Source organism: Urocitellus parryii, chromosome 8 (assembly GCF_045843805.1).
Source record: "Urocitellus parryii isolate mUroPar1 chromosome 8, mUroPar1.hap1, whole genome shotgun sequence".
In the NCBI taxonomy this organism is placed as follows: Eukaryota; Metazoa; Chordata; class Mammalia; order Rodentia; family Sciuridae; genus Urocitellus; species Urocitellus parryii.
In genome coordinates, this window is record NC_135538.1 from 55716686 (window position 1) to 55738575 (window position 21890).

Sequence of the window (21890 nt, forward strand, 5' to 3'; positions counted from 1 at the left end):
TGTGGCCCTCACCCCTGCACCAAGGCTTCTTGTCTCTGATAACAGGCAAGGGGGTGCCTGAGCACTGATGTGATCGTGAGTGAGGTCCTCAAGTATTAAGCAAAGTCTCAGAAAGAGTTTTTTTTTTTTTTTTTTGCCCTTAGGAAAAGTAGGTTCTTTTACATGGCTTGGCTCACAATTTAAGTGGTTATAAATATATTATATATACACATGGTATAGTGGTATAAATAGATTTATAAATATACATCAATCTTTGCTACACCTTGAGTGCCAACAGGTAATCTTTGGGCTTAGCAGAGTAAAAGATAGAATGACACAGTCTATCTTTCTGGAGCACACTGACTTGGTTTCTCCTTTGGAGTAGCAAATAAGACATCACTTCCTGCACTACTGAACACACTCAATGAGGTAATTGTTGTTGAACAACTTTGCAATGCCCTTTCATCTTCAATTAAATTAACCATAAAATGCAAAAACACAAATACTGAGGAAAATCTGGGTTGTACAGAAAAAAATTACAATTGATGTGTTGGGGATAGGAATGTCCATTACCCGCTTTTACCCTAAGATGACCAGAATACCCGTTTTTCTGTTTGTATTTTTTAAGTGTGGCCCGAGCCTATCTACTTCAAATCCTTCCTGGTAGAGCACCACATTTGTGCAAATTTGACATAAAAAACAAAAACCAACAACAAAACAACATCTAGACTCAAGCTCCCAAACCTCACACGTACAAAACCACCTGTGCTTCGGGAAAGTTTCTCAGTGGTTTTAAACATGGAATTTTATCTTTCACATTTTCAGATAATACGCTGGGATGCAAAAGTCAGGTGGCCACTCTGAAGGCCAAATGACTTTTGGGGTGGGGTGCAAGGACCCTACTTTTGTGGAGAGACAAGTTGAAAAAGACTTCCTGTCACTTTTTTGGTAAAAATAATGACTAGAAAAAAAAATGACGAACTAGGAACAAAACATGACAAGATTCCTTTTCTTGTTCAAATTCTACTCGAGTTATCATTGGGTAGTTCTGCACACACCCCCCATGTTACACAGTGCTGTTCAAATGACATGATCCTATGAATTAACACATCAACTGTCAAACTTTGGCAATACTGAAACCTCATTTTCAGATCATTATTACAGAGAGAGGATGACTGAAGTTATGTATTTGTCTACTAAATCTTAGGTACTTAAACAGCTGTGCAGAAATTATCTACAAAGATGGCCACAAGACAAAATTACAACATTTATACTCAAATTACAAGGAACATTTCCAGTCACTGTAAACTTTTTTAATTATTGCTTTCTGAATGATAAATTGTATAATAAATTATGAAGGATTATCACTGAAAAAATAATTATGGCTAGGCAATAGTCTTAGTAATGGGAAGGCTATGCAAACATATCCACACAAATATTCAAAATACACAGGTTCAAATATATAGATGTGGATGTAAATAAGTATATATAATATGTATACATATATATATAGAGAGAGTCTTTGCGTCATTTATGCCCTGAGATTTCGGTAACTTTGGAGTCCTTCTTTAATTCCAGAGGTGAGGGGAACCCCCTGCCGCAGGAGAGCTTTGCGGATCTGGAGATACGCATGCGCCATCTGCTACAGGCACCCCGACTCGCAGAGTCAGAACAAGAAACAAAACAAACGCTTGCTTTCTGAAAATCCTAAGGATCCATTGGTTCCACTGTTTCTTGCTTCACCTTTACAGGTACCAGAGGTAGTGGGTTGCTGTGGGGCAACTTCATGAGGGACAGGTCTGATGACTCGTAAAGGCTGCACCCTGAGGAGAGGAGTCCGTTCCCCATGTTTCTTTGCAAAGACACTTTCAGGCCAGTTTCTTCTTTCTCTTTTCTGACCACTGCCAGAATTTCCTTCTCCACCACAGAGGTCACATCGATGTTGTCCTCCATGTCCTCTAGCCGGTCGGCATTGTCACTAATGTCAAACTTCTCGATTTCTTCGTTGATCCGGGTTAGATCCTCCAGGGCCAGTCCAGTGGCTGGGGCTACCGGGCAGTTCCCTTTCAGGTGGACCTTGAGGCTGCAGAGATGGATGTAGCTCTTGTGGCACTGGGCACACTTGTGGGGCCGCTCCCGGGTGTGCAGTCGCTTGTGCAGCTTCAGGTGCACAAACTGGGTGAACTTGGCAGGGCACACCTTGCACTGGTAAGGCTTCTCTCCGGAGTGGAGTCGCAGGTGGGTCTTGAGATTGCTGGTGCTGCTAAATCGCTTGTGGCAGACCTACAGTGTGGGGACAAGGGAGGGCCAAGAAGGGAGAGAGGGAAGAACAGAAGATTAGGAGTTTGCCAGTGGGAGGGACAAGCTGACAGGCCAATGCCCAGTAACCTGGAATTAGGAGCCTCCCCGAGTGTGCCCAATGCAGTGGTGTGGTACTAAGCACACTGGGGACATGGGCACACTGCACATGGTGTGCTATTTACTTCCCTCCCATCTTCCCACCCACTGGCTTTGTCACCCTTGCTGCCAGTCAGCAGGTACAGAGCACCGGGGAGCTCCACAGTCTCAGCCCAAGGTAGGACTCTGGTTTAAATGAAGGGCTATATGACACGAGAAGGCAGCTCCACATATTTTCTACAAAGGTCAAAAGCTCTACCCGGAACACACCACCCACCTGGCATTCATGTGGCTTTTCTCCCGTGTGGACCAGGTAGTGTTTCTGCAGGTGGGCGAGCTGAGTAAAGCCCTTGTTGCAGGTCTGGCATTTGAAAGGCCGTTCTCCACTGTGCACTCTCAGGTGGACCTGGAAGAAGCCACAGGTGTTAGCTCTGCTCTGGCACCTAAGGTTTCTGCTCAAAGACTCGGGTGTTTGTGGTGGAAATGTCTTCAGAAAAGCATCAAGACAAAGTCTTACAGAGAACAAAGCCTTGGGTTTTCAGAATGCTCTCATGGGCCTGAGCTGAAAGAACAGAAGTCTCAGCTTGGCAGGGACTTGACACTGATCTTCTAGCCCAAACCCCACATTTTTATTATTCAGAAGAAACTCAGGCAAAGTAACTTGTCCCAAGCCACAGAACTAGAAGCGGTGAAAGCAAAGGAGAATCCATGCCCACTCGGCCCAGCCCAGGTCTGCCACTGCCGGAAGGCAGTTCCCATGGTGTGGATGTGAGCACGCCGCAGCGCCACGAGGCTTACCTTCAGGTTGGAGAGCTGGCCGAAAGTCTTGGCGCAAACGTTGCACTCATACTTAATCTTGCCATTCTGCTTCTTAAGTGGGTAGGGAAGGGTCTTGTAGCCGGTCATGTTTCTTTTGTTTTTAATGAGATTCATGGCCTCGTCACTGCTGGGGGATGCCATCACCGCTGAGGTAGCTTTGGGTTGTACCACGTGTTCTGACGTGGCGGCTGTTCCCGCCGTGGGAGACCCGCTGGTGGGGCTGCAGGTCTTGTCCTTCATGCTGGCAGCAGCCCCGGTAAGGGAAAAGGCACTGTGGGGTGCTGGGACAAGCACCTCTCTGGGATGCTCAGGCGGAAGCAACCTCCGGGCTCCATCTGAGGGCAGCGAACTTGGGAGAGAAGCTGGGTTGACCATGGAGTGAGGCAGGCTGCCCCCACCAAGGAGGTTACCGTAGACGGGATACAACCTCGGGAAGAGGCCAAAGTTGTTGATGCTGTTGATGTTGCTCATGGTGCTCAAGCCGTTGCAATTCATGCCGTAGGGAGGCAACAGGAACTTGGGGTAGTGGGCATTGTAAGAGGGGATGAAGGCTGGAGGGAGGTGGGGGGCAGGTGCGTATCCTGGGTAAGAGCCCAGACCTTCGGTGCCATAGGGTGTGTTCAAGTAAGTGTAGGAGTCTCGGTGTTCATGAGAGCCAGGGGCCAGGGGCGACACAGTGTTCCCCGGGCTGCTGTGTGGGCTGGAGCTTTTCAGGCTTTGGTCAGGGCTGCTTCTTGCTGAGGGACTTGGAGTTGTGGAAGAAGGGATGGGGGAGTGAGTAATGTAAGTTGGTCTCTCCATCCCATAGGCCAGGGAAGCTTTCCATAAGTCTTCCGGGAGAGGAGCCCGGATGGGGTAAACAACCCGGGGGTAGAAGGGCATATCCGGGCTGCCGTTCTTTCTAAAGCCATCGATGTCCTTGTCTGAAATGTTAGAACGGTAGAAGTCCTTCCCTTTGGAGGGGTTAGAGTCCAATTTTAGGATTTCTTTTACGCTGTACTCTCTCTTTGGGACATTCTTTGGGCAAAGTTCATTTTTCTCAGTACTCGGTTGCTTTGGGTTGCTCTGTGTTTGTGCTGAAATAAAGAAGAAAGGGTGATTACTCAGAGGCCTACAGAGAACCGAAGTGAAATGACCAGAGCTGCTCTGAGCACCACTTGGTGTCACGAATGACAGGCACCCGGCTCCCAACGCCTTCTCACTCAAGAGGGCTCGAGGGCCACCCACTCGGAAGTGCTACTCTTTTTCCTTCTCAGCAAAACAGGGACCATGGCAGCATCTACAGAATAAACAGGGCCATTTGGATGATCTTGTTTCCATTAGTACAAACTTTATGATAGAAAAGTGCTGTTCAAACTGGAACAAGATAGCATTCATCAAAATGGGGTGGAAAAATACTGGGGTGGGGGTTGTCACAGGTTAATAAAAGTCATTCTGATGTTCACAGTTTACCTAAAGGAAATCAGCACGCCCTGCAGCGAGATGTGAAAGATAAAGACTCATTTCAAGTAATAAACAGTCATCAATTTTCAACTTCTTGTTTAATATATGAATTTGATGAAGCCCTATTCAAACTGACTATGCCAAATAAATCAAGGACCTGGATACCACCCCTGATGTGCAATTGGCGGACAGCACAAGCATTTCACCAAGGTTCTGGTCTAACCAGGCTCCCAGCAGTACTGTCCCCTGGAATCACAAGGTGTGACAGTCACTTCTGCCAAACCACAACAGGTACTTCCCGAGCCAGTTCAATTACTTACACCACCAAAGAAAACAGAGGCGGCTGAGAGGGAAGCGTTTATTCCCAAGGATGGCATCTGTTACTCGGTTAATAGACTATTTAGGAACAGGAGCAATGAGGACAGCTCTCGACTGACTATCCATGCCACTGCCAGCCCTGTCACAGGACAAGTGAGGTCTGCAGTCAACATCAGTCAGAGCAGAGAAAACTTAAAACGCCTGCTTAGTCTTTTTCCTGCAACCAAAAGTAAACCAGCAGAGGCTTGGTTGGAGCCCCAGTTGCAGAAGGGCCGTCCCTGAAGCTGGCTCGCCTGCCCTAGGGGAGTGCTGAAGGTGCCTTGAGAAGTAGCAGGGCCCAGGGCCTGGGCATCGGGCTGAGGCCTTCGTAGTAGGATCCCTCCTTGTCCTACAGAATGTTCTGCTGGATCCCACAGAGAAAGCTCTCCAGGCCTGCTACCTGATGGGTCTAGAGATGAACTCTGTGGACCTCAAAAATGGAGCTCTTGAAATCCATTCTCCAGGCTGACAGGCTGAAGGGAGGGATTCCTTCCAGTTGGAGAGCCCCTCAGAGAGTGTTATCTCCTGCTAGCTGTTATCAGTTACTCCTGGGCCAGCCAGAAGCCCCAGAATAAACACCTCGGACAACACTATCAGGGAAGATGCTGATCAGGGGGCAGTGATGGAAAGCTTGTTGAGGGAGAGGATTTCTGAAGTCACTAAACCAAAATAAATATCCCCTTATCAGGCCAATATCAGCCTTTCAGTGAGGCCCAGCAGGCAGGAAGTTCAAATTGTCACTTTTGTTTTTTAAAGCTGAAATGGTAAAGGAAGAGAAAGACAACTAAGCTGGAAAGCTGATAGGTGAGGCATCTCACAGCCGCAGGAAGGAATTTTATGAAGGTGGAGAAAAAAAAAAGGAATGACTGGGATGCATCTTCAGGCTCAAGTTAACAAAAAAAAAAAAAAAACTGCCCCCAATAAAATAAAAATACAGAAAATTCATCCGGCTAACTTTGTGTCATCTTTATGCGGCCGAGTACATCTAGTTCTCAATTTTTTCAGTAGCTCCAATACCCCCAGGGTTCTAAAATCCAGTGAGCATGTACATTTAAGTCAATTCCCAGCACTGCCCCCAGATTTAGTCTGTGTTCTTCCTAAGCACCTTAATAGAACTGAATTTAAAAACTGACATGAAGCTAATGTCTTGGACAACCACAAAACACGTGTGTGTGCGCACACACACACACACACACACACAGAGTCAAAATTTCAAATTTTCTATGGAAAATATCTGGCACAGTGCCTGGTGCACATTATATCTACTCTAAATGTTTTCGATCTCTGATGTCTTTGGGAAACAGATCTACACCTTCTTCTGTATCCAGAGTGAAATGTGAGGCTCTCTAAAATGTCCTACAGGTGGAAGTTATGGAGTCTATATGAAGGTACATTTTACAAAATCGTCCTTCAGCAGCTGAGTAATCAGGGGAGCTGGTGTCATTTCTGACTCTCCCACTCAGCAGCAGCTTGAGTTAACATGAAAAAGAAAATCAAGATCTGTTTTTGTTCTTCAATCTTAAATGGCTGTAGGCGGAGGGAGTCATTTCAAGAGTGAACTGCTTCTGAAGGCTCTGAATGGCTTAATTATGCCGACTCACATTTTCGATCTATAATAAGAACCCCCGAGACTATAAGAAAGAACCTAGAAGTTCTGCAGTAGGCAAAACAAAGTCTGTTTTCAACTGAAACTGAGAAAGCAGATTAACATTTAGAAGTCTATAATTTGGTCAACTGTTTTCTAGATGGGTTAGTTAGATAGATGGCAAAAAAAAAAAAAAGGAGGGGTAGGGTCTTAAGTGGGTCTCACCTTTTTTTTTTTTTTTTTAAACTTAACATTCATGCCAATTTGTGATTTCTGGCTACTTTTCCTTCCTTCAAATTGCTTCACATCTCCTCAAGTCTATCACTTGAATCCTCAGGGTCAAATCAGCCCCTCTGTGGTCTGGCATAGGCCCCTATTGTGCTTTAAGCCTGGAAATCCAACATAACTCATTTGGAGACACAATCTCCCTATTAGGCCTGATGAAATAGTGGAAATTTTCCTGATCAGAGTCTCACTCATCAGTTGCCACACCTAAGACAACTGGTTTCACAATCAGCGCCTGAGTCTTACTGCTGTGTGACTGGCTGTTGTGGACTCTCATTCTTTCCTATGAATATCGGACAATGAAGGGGTACCTGAAAATGCCCAACTACCACCACCATTTGGAAAAATTCTGCTTAAATAAAAGCAGATATTTGAAGGCACAAAGGTGTCATTTCATCGTGTTGCTTCTGAACATAAGCACTTGACACTTACAATACAGTGCAAAGTCTTTCCTTGGGGAACAAAAATGCCAGGCCTTTAAAACCTTCCCTTGATGGGCACAGAGTGGGGGTTGTGTGCAGAAAGGTTTCTTCATGGGAAGTCAGTGGGGTTGGGGTGACCCCAGTGGACTTACTGTTTAAAGATTTAAAAAATAATAAAACTTTGTCTGAATCCATAAATGACTAAAGAAATGTAAGGTCTTGGGAACCTGAAGCAGGAGGATAGCAAGTTCAAGGCCAGCCTGGGTAAGAGATCCTATCTCAAAAGAAAACGAGTTAGGGATGTTACTCAGTGGCACAGGGTTTGCCTACCACGTGTGAGGACACAGTTAGATCCCCAGTACTGCCAAAAAATAAAAAATAAAATAAAATAAATTTTTAAAAATGTAAGGAGACTCTCAAGGGGAAGTGGCTTGCTATGCTGAGAAAGTGAGGGAGAACAGCACAACTTCCCCCGACATGGCTCTGACAGAACTATGTTCCAACAGTGCCTTTGTGTCTTTTACTACCGGGACCTTCATATTAGGTTAGGCACACACAGCAGAAGGGATGCTGGGTACTTAGCCCTAGAGATGTGACCGGCAGTCTCAGGCAGCACTGAGAGAGGACTGTTGCCATTGGTCAGGGCAGATGACACTCATGATGTTCATGGTGGAAGCCAGTTTGCTCTCAAACAGCCCAAGATCTTTCCCTGGAGTTCAAAAAAGCACCGTAGTGTGTTAAGAGCCATAGACACAGACCTAATTCTAGAATGTGATATTACAGGAGTGGTCATGAAGCTTTTACAGCCCCAGATTTTCAGAAAAATTGCAAATATAGACTCAAGATCCTAAGGACGATCAATAAGCTGAATAGCACATAATAAATACAAATAGCTGGACAGATGGATTACATATAACTAGGGTAAGTAATTAGTTTGTTAATGGGTCCTAAAGTTGAAGTCAAAATGTGATTTATGTTAAAGTTATTATTTATTCCAAATATCCCAAAGGTAAAAATGTAAAGTAAAAACAATTCAGCCTTTAGATGAAGCAAGCAAGAGAGCCTATAAAAAAATTGTCAAGTCTGGGTAAAGGGTAACTGAGAATGCCTTATACCGTTCTTAAACTGTTTCCTTAAGTTTGAAATATTATCAAAACAAAAAGTTACAAAAATTTCAGCATTCAGTTTTAACTTTTGAGCCCAAAAGAGTTCATTTTAAAAGCTGTTATAAAATTTAGTAAGTCTAATCAAGAATATGCAATTATAATTACAATAGAGGTTAGAATTTTACATTAATTCTTAAATTGTTCATAGAGATCACTTGAGAATGATAAAATGAAGGAGCCCTTTACAGAGAAAGGTCATGACAGCATTTTTAACCAAATAAAAAAAAGTAAAAGCTTATAAACCTAAGGAACTGAAAATTTGTTAAGATACAGTGATAGGTGGTTACTGTAATACTGATTAGGAGATCAGATTAATTAGTTTTACCATAAGAAAGGAAGCCAAGATATGAAATCTCTAGGGTTATTCACTTAGAATATACTTGAAAAACTATGACAGAGCCTTTCTAGAAACAACCTTATGTTCCACATAAGACCTTGACTTTATATACAAATGTGCACCTCTACATTATTTCAATGCACATTTTAAACACCAACAAACTGCCATCAACAAGAGGTGATAGCTTGCATGTTCTGCATGTCTGGACCAATCTCTATTAAACTCCCAACTGCCCCCTTTTGGATAAATTAGAATTGGACACATATTTCTTCCTGTAAGTTTCTGAATTCAATACTCAAAGAAGCTCTTAATATATTTTTTTTAAATGGTCAGGTTACATGACAGGGAATAGGGACTAAAAAATGTTTTTCCTCTTCCTCATCTCTGGTTTAAGCCACCTACTTAGTCCAACAGATGATGAAGCCATATAATTAAACAACCTGTTATTAGCTCACAGGGGCAGAACTGACATTACTGGCATTTTTTATTTTTATTTATTTATTTTTTGTTCTGTAATCCACTTACTGAGATTCATCATTGTGAGCTCTCCAGGATAAGGGTAGTTAAGCCTTTCTGCAAAGTCTCGACAATACCACACAAGAAGTTCCTGGTTGGCAGGGATGGGCTTAATGGTGTAGAAGTAGATGTTCATCCCGTTCTGACACGCAGCCAGATTTTGCTCCCGGGCAGAGTGTGCCGGATTCACATAGCGCATCCAGTTGCTTTTCTCCTCATTAAAGCCATCAATGAAGTGGTGAAGCTCCCCTCTGGAATAGATCTGTCCAAAAGAGAAGACAGACATGTGTAAGAGGAAGTCAGCCAGAGAGGACCTCTCAGCACAGATCACACAGTGTGTGATCGCTGACCCACGCCCCCCACACCACCACCCCAGTGCTCAATTAGAAAAAGAATCAGATCAGTTTGGCCAGAGTAGTCTTGAATCAGCAGAAATGAAGGTGGAAACAGGTAAGGCACATTCTTGTCAGTTACCTTTTCCATTTGAGTTTTATCATCTTTTCATGGTCGGGAAAAATAGTAGAAGAATGAAACACAAAATTTCACCTAAGAAGCGGCCTCAAACCGATTAAACCACCAGAGTACTACTTTTGCTACAGCACGGTCAATGGCAAATGGGCGATGCTACTAACTTTAGTTCCGATTCTGCTGACTTTTAGTGCTTTGAGTCATTGGGTAGAAGAGCAAGCTGACTGACTGCGTCAAACTGAGTCTCAGCTTTTTCTATGGCCTCTGTACTAGCTGTTTCCTACACCTCCGCCCAAGGCTCAGACTATGCAAACATCCTCCACCCCCAACCCTCCAGAGTCCTAAAGTAACACTTGTTCATATGAATACTTGGAACCGTGCCTTTTTGTGGAAGCGCTGGGTGGGGCAAAGGTGAACTTCACCTGCCATAACAAAGGGAGCGCTGGGACAGAGGCCAGAGTTTGACAGTCTACTGAGAAGTCACTTTTCCTCTTGATAAACACGTTCAGCCTTGCACCTTGCTTTCAAGCCAGAGAAGGGAAGAGAGAACCCCTTCTCTGTGGGCAGGTTGGCCAAAACCTCAAGCGAAGAGCCCCAGCCTTGCAATTGTGGGAAAAGAACAGAAAGAAAGGCAGCTCACAAAGGATTCCCAGTTTGTCTTGGAGTAACACCTCTTTTGGTGAACAGAGGCACTCGGGGCACTTTGTAAAAAGACAGAGGTAAGAATAGGAAAAATTCAAGATAAGACTCTTACTGAAATTACATGCTCCATATCCTTCCACAGAAAGCTGCTCTCTCTCCTTCCTCTTAAGAGGTGCCACCTTTTCTTCAGACCCAAGAGCTTTCCTTCAACACACACAACCAATACCTGGTCATCTGCAACCCCAGCCTCTGAGCAGTAGGTAGGGGGGTAGCAGAGATTTTGCTCTAACAGGACAGCAGGCTGTTGCTTTCTTCTGATTCACTTGCTGGCTACGTGAAGTCTGTGAATCGTTTCTCTATTTCCCTCCAATGTTATCAGGAGTTAAAAAAGGAACCCTGTCCCTTTAACACAGGCAGTAAACACCAGAATCACTTTCTTTTAAGAGTAACTTCCTGTAAATTGCGAAGGGGGAAATACATGTGGCTTCATCAAAGCAGCTTGTGAGAGCTTTTGCGGTGTGTTTTGTTAAGAGAAAATGGAACAAGGCTGGGTGAATTCGGCTATCAAGAGGGGTTTTCAAGTTTGTTTACTCTGATGTGCAAACTTCCAGGAACGTGGGGTTCCATCGCTCTAGTGCTCTCCGCCGGCGGAAACTGCTTTCTAAAGCTATGGGTCTGGCGGTTCCAGTCAGCCTTCCACGGACTACGATTTACTGTATCCTCATTCAAAAACAGAACCGTCCATGCCATGAAGTCACACGCACATCCCCACCAGAAAATAAAATAATGCACACGTAAAACGAACCCTGCTGCCTGTCACTCACCTCGCTGCTGCATTTCCATCTATTATCACAAGATTAAAAACGTGCTGACTCATAGTACAGTTACAAGAAATGTCACTGGTTTCTCAACTTGAACACCCCTTCTCTTTGACTGTGTAATTTGCATGAAAGTTTTTCTTTCCTTACAACAGATGTTCACATTCCTGCCAGCAAAATCGGGATGCTTCTAATGACACGTGAGAAGTTATCTCTGACAATATCCTTTGCAAGTGAATGGCTGGACTTTTAGTTACTTATCCTGAAATCTTTAAATGAAATAAGGAAGGGACAGAGAGATTCTTAGGTGTTTCTTGTCTTTTTTTTTTTTTTTTTTTTCAAAATGACCAGGTAGTAAAGAGACTTACATGGGACTCTGTTAATTCAGACCTTTGACTTTAAGATCAGTATACCTCGATGGCTCACCTCTGAGAAGAATTTCTTGGCAATAAAAGCAAAACATGTGCTCATATTTTTCTATTATAAGTCATGCAGTGAATATGTTGTAATTTATTTTGATCCTGGGGATTGAACCCCAGGGGCCCTTTACCACTGAGCACATCCCCATCCCTTTTTAAAATTTCTAATTTGACAAAGGGTCTCGCTGAGTTGCTGAGGCTGGCCTTGAACTGGCCATATTCCTGTTTCAGCCTCCCAAGTAGCTGGGATTACAGTGTGTGCCACTGAGCTCAGCCAGTGAACACATTTTAAACAAGTGTAATCATTAAATAAAAATTAAGGGTGCATGATTCTTGGTGAACATATATAACTGTTCTCTTTTACTTGGGAAATAGTAAAGTAAATTTCCAGAAACACAAGACTTTCTGGATTAAAAAAAATATATCTTAGGAATAGCTTCTGAGTAACCCCCTAACAAGTCTTTTGTGATACTTGTATAAAAAGCACTAAGATTTTTAGGCCAATTACCAGCCAAAGGAAGCATAATCCAATTTACCATGCAGCCATTTATTTTAGATATGTACATTTTATATAAGTATGTATAAAATTGCTTACTAGGTTTAAGTAAACATTTCTTAATTTAGCAAACTGAGTATCCCAAACACATCTATGCAAAAAGGGATTCTGACTTTTCTCTGTTCATTTTTTTTCCTTTTTTTGGGGGTACTGTGGATCAAACCCAGGGCCTCATGCATGCCAGGCAGACACTCAACCACTGAGCTACATCACCAGCCCTCTCTGTTCACTTCTAATACAGTTTTTTACTTAAGAATTCCATCTCACTGGTTCACCATGGTGGTCCTTCCTAACCCTGATATTTCAAAGGAGGTTGTATACGCCAGACTTTTTTTTTTTTTTTTTTTTTTTTTTTTACTGGATTGTAAGCATTTTCCTTATACTATGGAAGTAACTTACATACTGTCAGATTTGATTACTTTTATAGTATAGATGGACTTAAATAGGACAAGTTCTATGGTCCTTCTCCATTCTCCTGGCCCATCTTCTACCCATCCTTCCTTAGTGACATTTCTCTTCAACATAATTCATTTATGATAACTCTTCCATTCAATTAAAGTTAACTCAGCAAGAAATCAAGAAGGGGTGAAATCTAAGGCTTGGTGACTCATTACTACTTCCTTGCAGAGAAATGCAAATGAACCTACCCTTAAAGCAAGCAGCAAACTGTTTCCTTTCATCACAAGGTCTAATGAGTTGCAAAAAATTAAGATTCACATATAGTGCATATCTCCCCCACTAAACACCCATGGGCTGTACTTCCAGAGCCAAACATTTAATCAGTTTCTCTGCACTTGCTCAGAGTTCTCTGTTCCCACAGGGACCCAGCATCTCTTAGCACAGGCTGAAAAAGGAAGTGACCCTGCTCTTCTAGCTCCAGTTTTTCCTAATACTGAAAGTCATGAAAATTTTTCCTTACTTACCCGCCAGAAGTATTTCCTGTTGGCATTCTTGGGGACTGTATCATTGGTGTAGATTTCACCTATTAGGGGTCCAAATCGTGTTCCCTTTGGTATGTATTCTTTACTCACCACCCCAATAACCTAAAAGGGATAAAATACATGAAACAGTTATTTTAACTGCAAAATGTTAACCAATCTTGTTATTCTAACAAATTGAACAGTCAAGTGGTGACACAATCAACTATGGGGAGCAGACATTCATGAGTGCTTGTGCAGGTAACAAACAGTAAGCTTCACCTGAGGGGATACCATCAGTGTGTGGGGTGCTGGGGATTGAACCCAGAGCTTAGGGCCTGCTAGGCAAGTGCTCCTATTGACTATATCCCCAGCCCTGTTTATTTTGAGACAGGGTCTCACTAAGTTACCGAGGCTGGCCTCAAACTTGGGATTTACATAGAAGACCATCTTTTAAAAAAATTTTAAGAAGATCATCTTTTAAAGTTTAAGGTCTAGGGCTGGAGTTGTGGCTCAGTGGTAGAGCACTTGCCTATCATGTGTGAGGCACTGGGTTAGATTCTCAGCACCACATATACATAAATGAATAAAATAAAGGTTCATAAACATCTAAAAAATATTTTTTAAAAAAGTTCAAGGTCTAAGCAAATACTCAACCAAGCATTAAAATAGTCTCGAGGATTATCTTCCAGTGATTGGGAATTCTTTATTTTTATTAACTATGTTTCTTGCTAGAAGATCAGAGAGGATAACCATTCTGCTTTAGATTAAGAACAAGACACTGCAAAATCAGATGGTCAAGATGAGACTTTTTCAGGTCCCCCCTCCTAGTTTCCTATTTCTCATTCTCCCTCAAACCATAAACACAGTGTGCTTGAGGGGAATAAAATAATTTAAACCTCAGAAACCAAAATAATGCTCTTTAGTTGTTCCGCAGAGGCCAAAGGAACCAGAAAGCAAACACATTATGTTTTTTTAATTCTAGATGAGTCCTCCTCCCCTGCCATAGCTTGTAAGTTCTCTTTAGCAGCAGAAGAAAGATCTTTCAAGTAACTTTGTACTTCCCTAACATCTTCTACGTGACAGTGGTCAAAAGCCCTCCTTTGAAATGTAATTTATACCGAGAGAGCTGTGGGTTCTAGATCTGAGAAAATGACCTTCTCAGATTGGATGTTTCATGCATTTGCACTTGGCAGGGCCTGGCTAAAGAAACATGTTAACTATGCTAGTTCCTCCTTGATCGTAAATTTCTTGAGGGAATTAAAAAAAAAAAATCACCAACCACGAATCAGGAAGCAATTCATCACTATTCAAAAGAACCCTGTGAGCTGTCCTTGATGACGATTGCAGTTACAGTTTTGCTTTGGTTTTTATTCTCTCACTTTCCCATTTTTATTTTCTTTTGTTCAAAACAGACTACAAATTACTTATTGAATATCTTAGCTGAAATGGACCAAGGATTGGGAGTTGGAGTAGAAGACAATATTTATTTCCAGTTTTTATTATCCTTCCCGTGTAACTGTGTACCTAAAATGGCAGATGCCAATAGCTATTCAAATAGTACACAGTGGAATCTAAGATTTTGGCTGTGATATGTACTGAGATCTCATTTATCTTATCACTGTTTAAATAAGTAGGAAATAAGCACACCTACATTTTGTGACAGACCAGTCTTTCTCATGGAAGTTTTCTCATCAGCAAATGATTTGTTTTCTAAAACAATTTAGTATTCAATATACAAGTTAATGGAGCATACTCAGATTGGAAAGAGAGAAAAAAAAAACAGAAAAGAAAATTTCCTACACCTAACACAAGTTGAAACAAGGTTGGCGAGCTAGAGTGCTATTTTTGGTCCTCTATGAATTTCTGGCAGAGAGCTGAAAAAAGCAGATGTTCATTTCATTCTCCTCCTCTGCCTTCATTTACATCTATCTGCCCTTTCAAGAATAGTTCATCATCCTTGGTATGTCAGCACCACCACTGGGGACAGGAGCATCTTTGAGCAGTCTTGAGACAAAAATATATACTTAAGCTTAAGTAGACTAGGGCTTATGTAGAGGCTCATTGATTAGGACATATTATCAAACCTTATAATTAATTTGAAAAATTCATGGAATTGACTTCAATGACTCACAAATCATTAGACATTCACGTTTGAGTGCTTATTCCATAATATTAAAATGACAAACAGGAAAAACAAATAGTGCCATTTGTTGGTGAGCCAATAATTAGCAGTTGATATTTTCAACATATCCACTTTAAAGCAGTAATTTTAAGAAAGGTACTCAACTGGTTCATCAACTTTGTTTTAAATTATAGTCTCTTGCAGACAGTGTCCTGGGAGCCAGAACTTGATTACCAACAAGGAGCATTACATTGAGGTCACGGTTTTTGTTCCAAATTGCTGTTCTTCCACAGGATGAGCCTTTTGGTTTTCAGCTATCAATCTGACACACTAAGAAAACACACATTGTCTGGTGGCCAGAAAGAAGTCAACCAGAATCTTGTTCCTACAAAGCATCTGAGGAAGGCATGAACCCCTAACACCAACTAAGCTCAATGATGGAGTAGTTACTGGGGGAGGAGGACAGCAGTTTTGGAAGGAGTCTTGCCATCTTTAACCTCACAAATACAACTTGACAGGCAAGACAGGGGCACAAACAAAAAGAGGACAGCAGGTGGTGGAAGAGAAAACGAAGATCCTCAAGCCTCAGACAAACTGAGAACTTTGTTATTTGATTACCTTTACAAATCAGCCAGAACCTTAATTGTTTAAACTCCTATTATATACAGAGCTGTAGAGTACACAGACTAACCTCTATAGATAGCACAATTTCGAGGTTGGAAGGAATCCTGTAGCTGATGAATCACCTACATCCAATCCAAGCACTGTGCTCTAATACTATGCAATCAATACCTTCTTGAATTCGTATTGGAGTTATTATTCAAAAGGACACAAAAGCCGCAACCCTTAAGATTATGTGCTTCTCCAGGTAACTCTGAGGGGGGCAGTCACCAGGGTTGTTTTTAATGGGAAGTGGAAACCAAGACAAGAGTTGTCCCTCTGGTCCTAAATGATCCAGGGGTTTATCCAGCCCCATCTTCCTGACTCCTCATGTGCAACATTCTATCCTTGGAGCAAGCAGAGAAACCTGGCATGTGCTTTGAATGCCACAGTGCTAAATTAAGAATGTGTTCACCTAACTCAGGAAGGAAAGTTCACTGGAACTGACCAGGGTCCTAAAGAATTACTGCTGGGGACAGGCTACTGTAAGTCTTCCATAAACCTTTCAGGGAGAGGACACTGCATTTCCACAAAGCCATGCTTCATCTGCCCCCACGGAAGCCCTTTGCTCATGCTTTCTGTGCTAAGCAGACCCCTTTGCCACTTGGACACATCTGTCTCTGTCAGTGGCCTCAGCTACAGACTATACCTGGTTGTCCTCAGCTTCCAGAAAAATAAAATAAATAAATAAATAAATAAAAGGTTTCTTTTCGATTGTACAAAATGAAGATGATTTTACAGCTTGTGAGAGACTGAATGGGAATACTGAATGAAACTATGACAGTAAGAACACATATTAGGTTTGTTTGTTTTAAAGGTGAATTGCTCCTTTCAGAGGGTATACAAACAGAACAATAAACTTTAAGCAGAAACATTTTTTTTTCAGATCTAAATGTGGTCTGAGCATCCTTGCCTCAAATTCCATTAAGATCATTTTAATCATTAGCTATCTCTACCTCCTCTCTGGATCCCACCCCACAGAACTTCTGTTTTGACTGTCTGGATATCTTCATTGAGAGGACTAGAACTCTAAAGTGATCCAAGACCTTCACCCTGTAACACACCTCATTTTAAAAAGGAGCGACGTGAACAGAGATGTTTTTGGAAAGTTTACTTCTTCATTACATTTCTTTTGAAGGAAACTCGGTAACATCTTAGAACATCATCTCCCAAATAAAAGAGCTTGAAGAGGGAATTCCATGTTATGGTGAGATAACTTTTACATGGTCTATTTACCCAATCTTTATCAGCACATGACTTAAGGTCAGACTCCCCTCCTGAAGGCCAGCAACCTCAGCTGAGGGCAGAAACTAATACAGGCTACTGCTTCAAAAATACAAGTGTCGAAACTGATTTTTGTGTAGTCAAGTATTCATAGAAGATAATTTCAGGAGGACATGGGGAAAATCCCCGTAAAAGAACAACCTGTCAGTTTAAAAAGTTTTAGAAGTCTTTTTTTTTTTTAAAGGTTTTAGAAGTTTTGAATAGGATGTCTATATTTGGTTTTAGTTCTGGAAATAGGAAGTAAGAAAAGCCTCATTAACGAGTGCACAATTATTCTAAGCCAAATCTAAAAATGAAGGTCAAGATCAGAAATATGGGATGTATGTTTTGTTTTTAAACCAAGGGGAAAAAAAGGTGCTGACACATAGCACAATTCATAATGAAAAATGATCTTGTTAAAAAAAATTCCCCAGTATGTCAGCACAACAGTACATAATGTAACATCTCCTGTTGTTTAAATTAATGAAAACATTAAAGAAGGGCAAGATAAATCAGATAAAAACTATAAGTAGAAAGGTTTCTACCCTATTTCCAGCTCAGGCTTATGAGACATGAAGAACAAAGTGAATAATGACAATGTAAACATCTCATCAATCCTGAATATTTCTGTCCTAGAACTGGTTTGCAGTTATTATACCTTCAATGGCTCAACATCACAATCCTCTTTCACCACCTAAAGGGAGCTGTCCTTTCCCCAAGTTCAAAAAAGGTAGGAAGGAGGTACAAATTCCAGAGAAAGCTAAAGACAGAATGACATTCAAGTTTATTCCTGGCTGCTTTTGTGATTAGGGACTAGGGGTGTACTATCCCCTACACAAGCTCAATAAAACATGGGTAAATAGGATAAGAGAATCCTGGTCTCCTAAGTTAGTTTTGAAGGATCCCCTTCAGGAACACAGGTACTGTCTGTTTTTTGGTTGATTAGCATACTAAAATAGGGAGACGAAAGAAAACCAAACAAACTCAATAAAGGCTCAGTTTGAAATATGTTAAGACGATAAATAAAACCACAGTGACACCAAGAGGGGCCAGTGTAGCATAATCGAGAAGTACTTGTTGGAGAAGTCAGAAGAACTTTGCTCCAAGTCCCATGTCTGCCTCTAACTGTAGCCTTTGGGTGAGTGACTATCTCTCTGAACCTTGGACTAAAGAGCACAACTTAACTCAATTATGATTTTCAGTTGAATGACAAAAATTGAAAAACTTAAGCCAAGAGCTAAACTGAGGATAAGAACATTATAATAAGGATAAAAAGAGATGTCCCACAGAATGAAGATCTTTACTTCAGTCCTAGTAGACTGGTAAGGACAGCCTAACACAAATGTACCTTGGGAACAGAACAATATTAAGTCAAACCTGATACAGGAAAAACACACTACACCTCTTAAAGCCATAGCCAAACCTTCAATAATGCTACATTGATTCCAAGGGCCACATATTAGACTTTCTATTGAGAAGAGCATTACTTTCAGGAAGAGGTTTAATTAAGACCGACCTCTGGGGTTACATTTTTGGTAACATTCATGTACAACTACAATTTAAATTTTGCTTTTTACAAAATCTACCACCACTCTCCCAGCAGGGAAAGAAAAAAAAAATAAAAACACTGAAAAGTAGAGCTTTAATGAAACTCAAAGCAGAATTGCTCTATTTAATTTTAGACAGCTGTGTCTCCCCTCACCAAAAACACTGAACTCAGACACACAAACAGGAAAGCGACAAAGTGTTTCCCAAATAGGCTCCCGGATTCCTTTTAATGCTGTTCCTAAGGGAAGGGGGAAAGTGATTTGACATGGCTGTAATGAATAGTCCCAGCAGCAAATCCTGGATTCTTAGAGCAAAGGACTCCTTTTCACTACTTTCTGAAGGCAGCAGCAGACAGTTCTGCAGGCTGAGAATGGGAAGCTGGCTGAGGGGTGGGTTCCTTCAAGTCAGCCTAGTGAGAGCAACTGTAGTAGCCAAATTCTCAAAACAAGAGGCGGCTCTGCAAGCTATTTCACAGTTAAACATCACGCCTAGCTATAATCATTATATAAAAGGGTAAATACAAATCAGTTGCTCATTCCAAGTTTAGGTTTTCAGCCCCTTTGAAACAACAAAGAGCGTACCCACTTCAGAGGCCAGTAAGGAATCGGCCTGCCAGTCCAACCAGAGCAAAGTAGCTGCTGCAGATAAACAGTGGTTAGTGAAGTCATCCGGACAGAGGACACTTTTACGTGACCCTCTTCTCGGTTTATGCCATCACTTCAGTTCATAAACACGTCAAGGTTTTGAGAATAATTTTAGAAACCCAGCTAGTAAAGCTGGCTCGTTAAAAAGAATAAAGCCATCTAATGACCAAAGGGAGACAAAAGAAACATTGAGAAAAGTTTTCTCCCTTTAAAATATTGTCAAAACGAAGGGCCAGTGGGTGCAGAGCTTTTCAGAAGCTCACCGAGACGTGTCAATTTGCCAAAAGATTGAACTGTTTACTAATTAGTATGAGACAGTTGAAGGCTGGAGGAAATGAGGAGGAACTGATTTAGGGAAAGAGAAAGCAATGACAAAAGTGCATCGAGTACTCAATTATTTACTGATACTTCAAGATTTTCATAGAGGAGGCCTCAAGGGCAAGTGGGGAGATCTAGCACCAGGTGCCAGTCTTCTTCAGCAATAAACCAGAGGCTTACCTCTTTGGTGTTGGTGGCATATTTGAAAAGCAGATTCCTTGGTAAGGATGCCTCTGCCTGAACAGAAGTCACTCCATCCGCCCCAGAATCCCAGGGGTGGTCATTCACGATGTATGTACACTTCTCTTCAAACTCGGCTTCTGTCCACAGAGTCATGTCTGCATCCTCCATGTCCATTTTCATGGTCTCCTCAGTCCCCTCTGCCAACCCTTGAAACTTTACAGCACTGGAGCTACACTTGGGGGCAGCCTGGAAGAGAAGGGAAAGGCCTTCAGTCCCCATTGTCCTGCTGTTCCTATGGCTCCCTCTCAGAGGCTATGACTAATACAGTAGTCTGAAGACTTTAAAGCAGATGCAGAGTGCTTGGTCCAGTTGAGTAAGAGCCCAAAAGACATATAAAGTACATTGCCTTGAAGAAGCAAGGTTTTTAAATGCTACTTAGTTATTTAAAAAAAAAAAAAAGAAGAAGAAGAAGAAGAAAAAAAAGAAGAAGAATGTGGCAACCTCACTGGGGGGAGAAGAAGAAACACCTTTGAACAATCCCTGGCTTTACCTCTCACGGCAGAAAAATGTTGTGGGCGCTGTGTCCTGTGTCCCAGAACGCCTGGGGTCATGGCCGCCAGACCCTCAGCACTGTGGAAAAGCTGCCTCAGAAAAGTGTCACAAACAAGGAGAGGAAGAGGAAGGAGCTCTGTCTGCCTCTGAATGAAGCTAAAAATGGAAAGCGCGTGTGGTGCAGGAGCGGAACCCAGCCTGCCTTTTCCAAACGGGGAAGACTGAACTTTCCCACCAGCTCCCAGCGCAAAACAACTTTCAAAACAACTGCCCCCCCCCCTTTCTGCTACGCGCTCTTTCATCCTCTCGCATGGAAGACTGAAAAGGGCTGCATCCTGCCAGCATCACTGAGCTTCAGACAGAGATCGTCTGGACCACAGGAAAAAGAGGGAAAATGAGTGAGGGGAAAACACCCCCTCTCCCGCAGCTTCTTTGGATCTGTGGGCATCACACTCCAAATTGACAAGGCGCAGAACATTAAACTATTCAATAGAATTCCCTGAAGAGAATTCCTTTAGGAGCCCTCAGCTACAAATAGCACTTTCCATTTAAATCTGAAAGTGTACAAATTCCCAGAAGTCACTGATGTGCTACAGTTTACTGTAACTAAAGTTATAACAAATATAGAAGACTCAGAGCACAAGATCTGCTTCCACTTGTAAACTGATGAGGATAGTCCCCAAATCCACCCGCACACAGCAAAAGTGCTTTCCAAAGGAGAGAGATAAACAACTTCTGCAGTGTATTCCCACGTAGATAGATGTGTTTGATAAAAATTAGGAATGGGGGTATCCTTTCCATGGAAGACGTGCTTGTTAAAATGTAAACACAACACCGTGGAAGTCCATCAAGATGGTTCTACATTCTTCCACTTCTTTTCTAAATATGTTGCTCTTTTCTTTAAAAAAAAAAGATTTGAAGTTATCTTTGCCTCAGTCAAGACTTAAAATAGCTTGTTTATTTACAACATGTAGCGTCATAACGCCATATAAATGTTAAAAATAAAATAAAATTGAAAACTTCAGCAGACCCGGAATAGCTATTTTGTTTGCCGGGGGGTGGGTAAGCACCACTACTGAAATTTCAATGAATTGACAATTATGTCTAGAACCGAAAGGGTTAATGATTCATAAGGAAAAAGTCTTATAAATGTTTGACAGTACTAAGTGTACTAAAACAGAAGCATTTCTCCTTCTACCGCAACTGCGTTATCAAAAAAAAAAAAAAGATTAAAAAAAAAGGAAGAACGAACGAAAAGAAAGAGCGAAAAGAAAGGAAGTAAGGAAAAAGAAAGTTTTTCGGTCAATTATAAAAATCAAGTTCCTTACCAAGGTCGTACCCACACGTTTTTCCAAGCAAAGATCCAACATCTGAGATAAGTCTCACTCATGACTACCCAGTCCACATTCTCCCCGCGTCCCGGGCCGGGCCGGGCTGGGCAGCACTGACGCGCACCTCGGCGGTCCCTCCT

General features: G+C 42.0%; 1 protein-coding gene across 4 annotated transcripts; it reads right to left on the minus strand.

The window, feature by feature from the left end:
• Positions 1-1686: 1686 nt before the first annotated feature.
• Positions 1687-21804, minus strand: Prdm1 (PR/SET domain 1). Of its 4 annotated transcripts, none has more exons than XM_026389660.2 (7): positions 21748-21804; positions 19865-20113; positions 13133-13252; positions 9316-9568; positions 3175-4271; positions 2654-2782; positions 1687-2262 (listed from the first exon to the last, which is right to left on the minus strand). In XM_026389660.2, exons 1-7 carry the CDS (start codon positions 21787-21789, stop codon positions 1687-1689), a joined length of 2466 nt encoding a protein of 821 aa, XP_026245445.2. In that variant the 5' UTR covers positions 21790-21804. The 4 variants fall into 4 exon arrangements, with proteins under 4 accessions (XP_026245445.2, XP_077658122.1, XP_077658123.1 ...); XM_077801996.1 differs by lacking the exon at positions 21748-21804 and adding an exon at positions 20395-20478; XM_077801997.1 differs by lacking the exon at positions 2654-2782 and having other exon boundaries at positions 21748-21789.
• Positions 21805-21890: the final 86 nt, after the last annotated feature.

Bases quoted from the DNA above. Each gene is read 5' to 3' on its own strand.
- Prdm1 (XM_077801996.1), bottom strand. From the start codon at position 20,478: ATGACCCCAGGCGTTCTGGGACACAGGACACAGCGCCCACAACATTTT. The intron at 9,569-13,132 runs GTAAGTAAGGAA...TCTTTTGGACAG, and splicing joins ACAGGAAATACTTCTGGCGG to ATCTATTCCAGAGGGGAGCT. The intron at 4,272-9,315 runs GTAAGTGGATTA...TCTTTATTTCAG, and splicing joins GCTCACAATGATGAATCTCA to CACAAACACAGAGCAACCCA.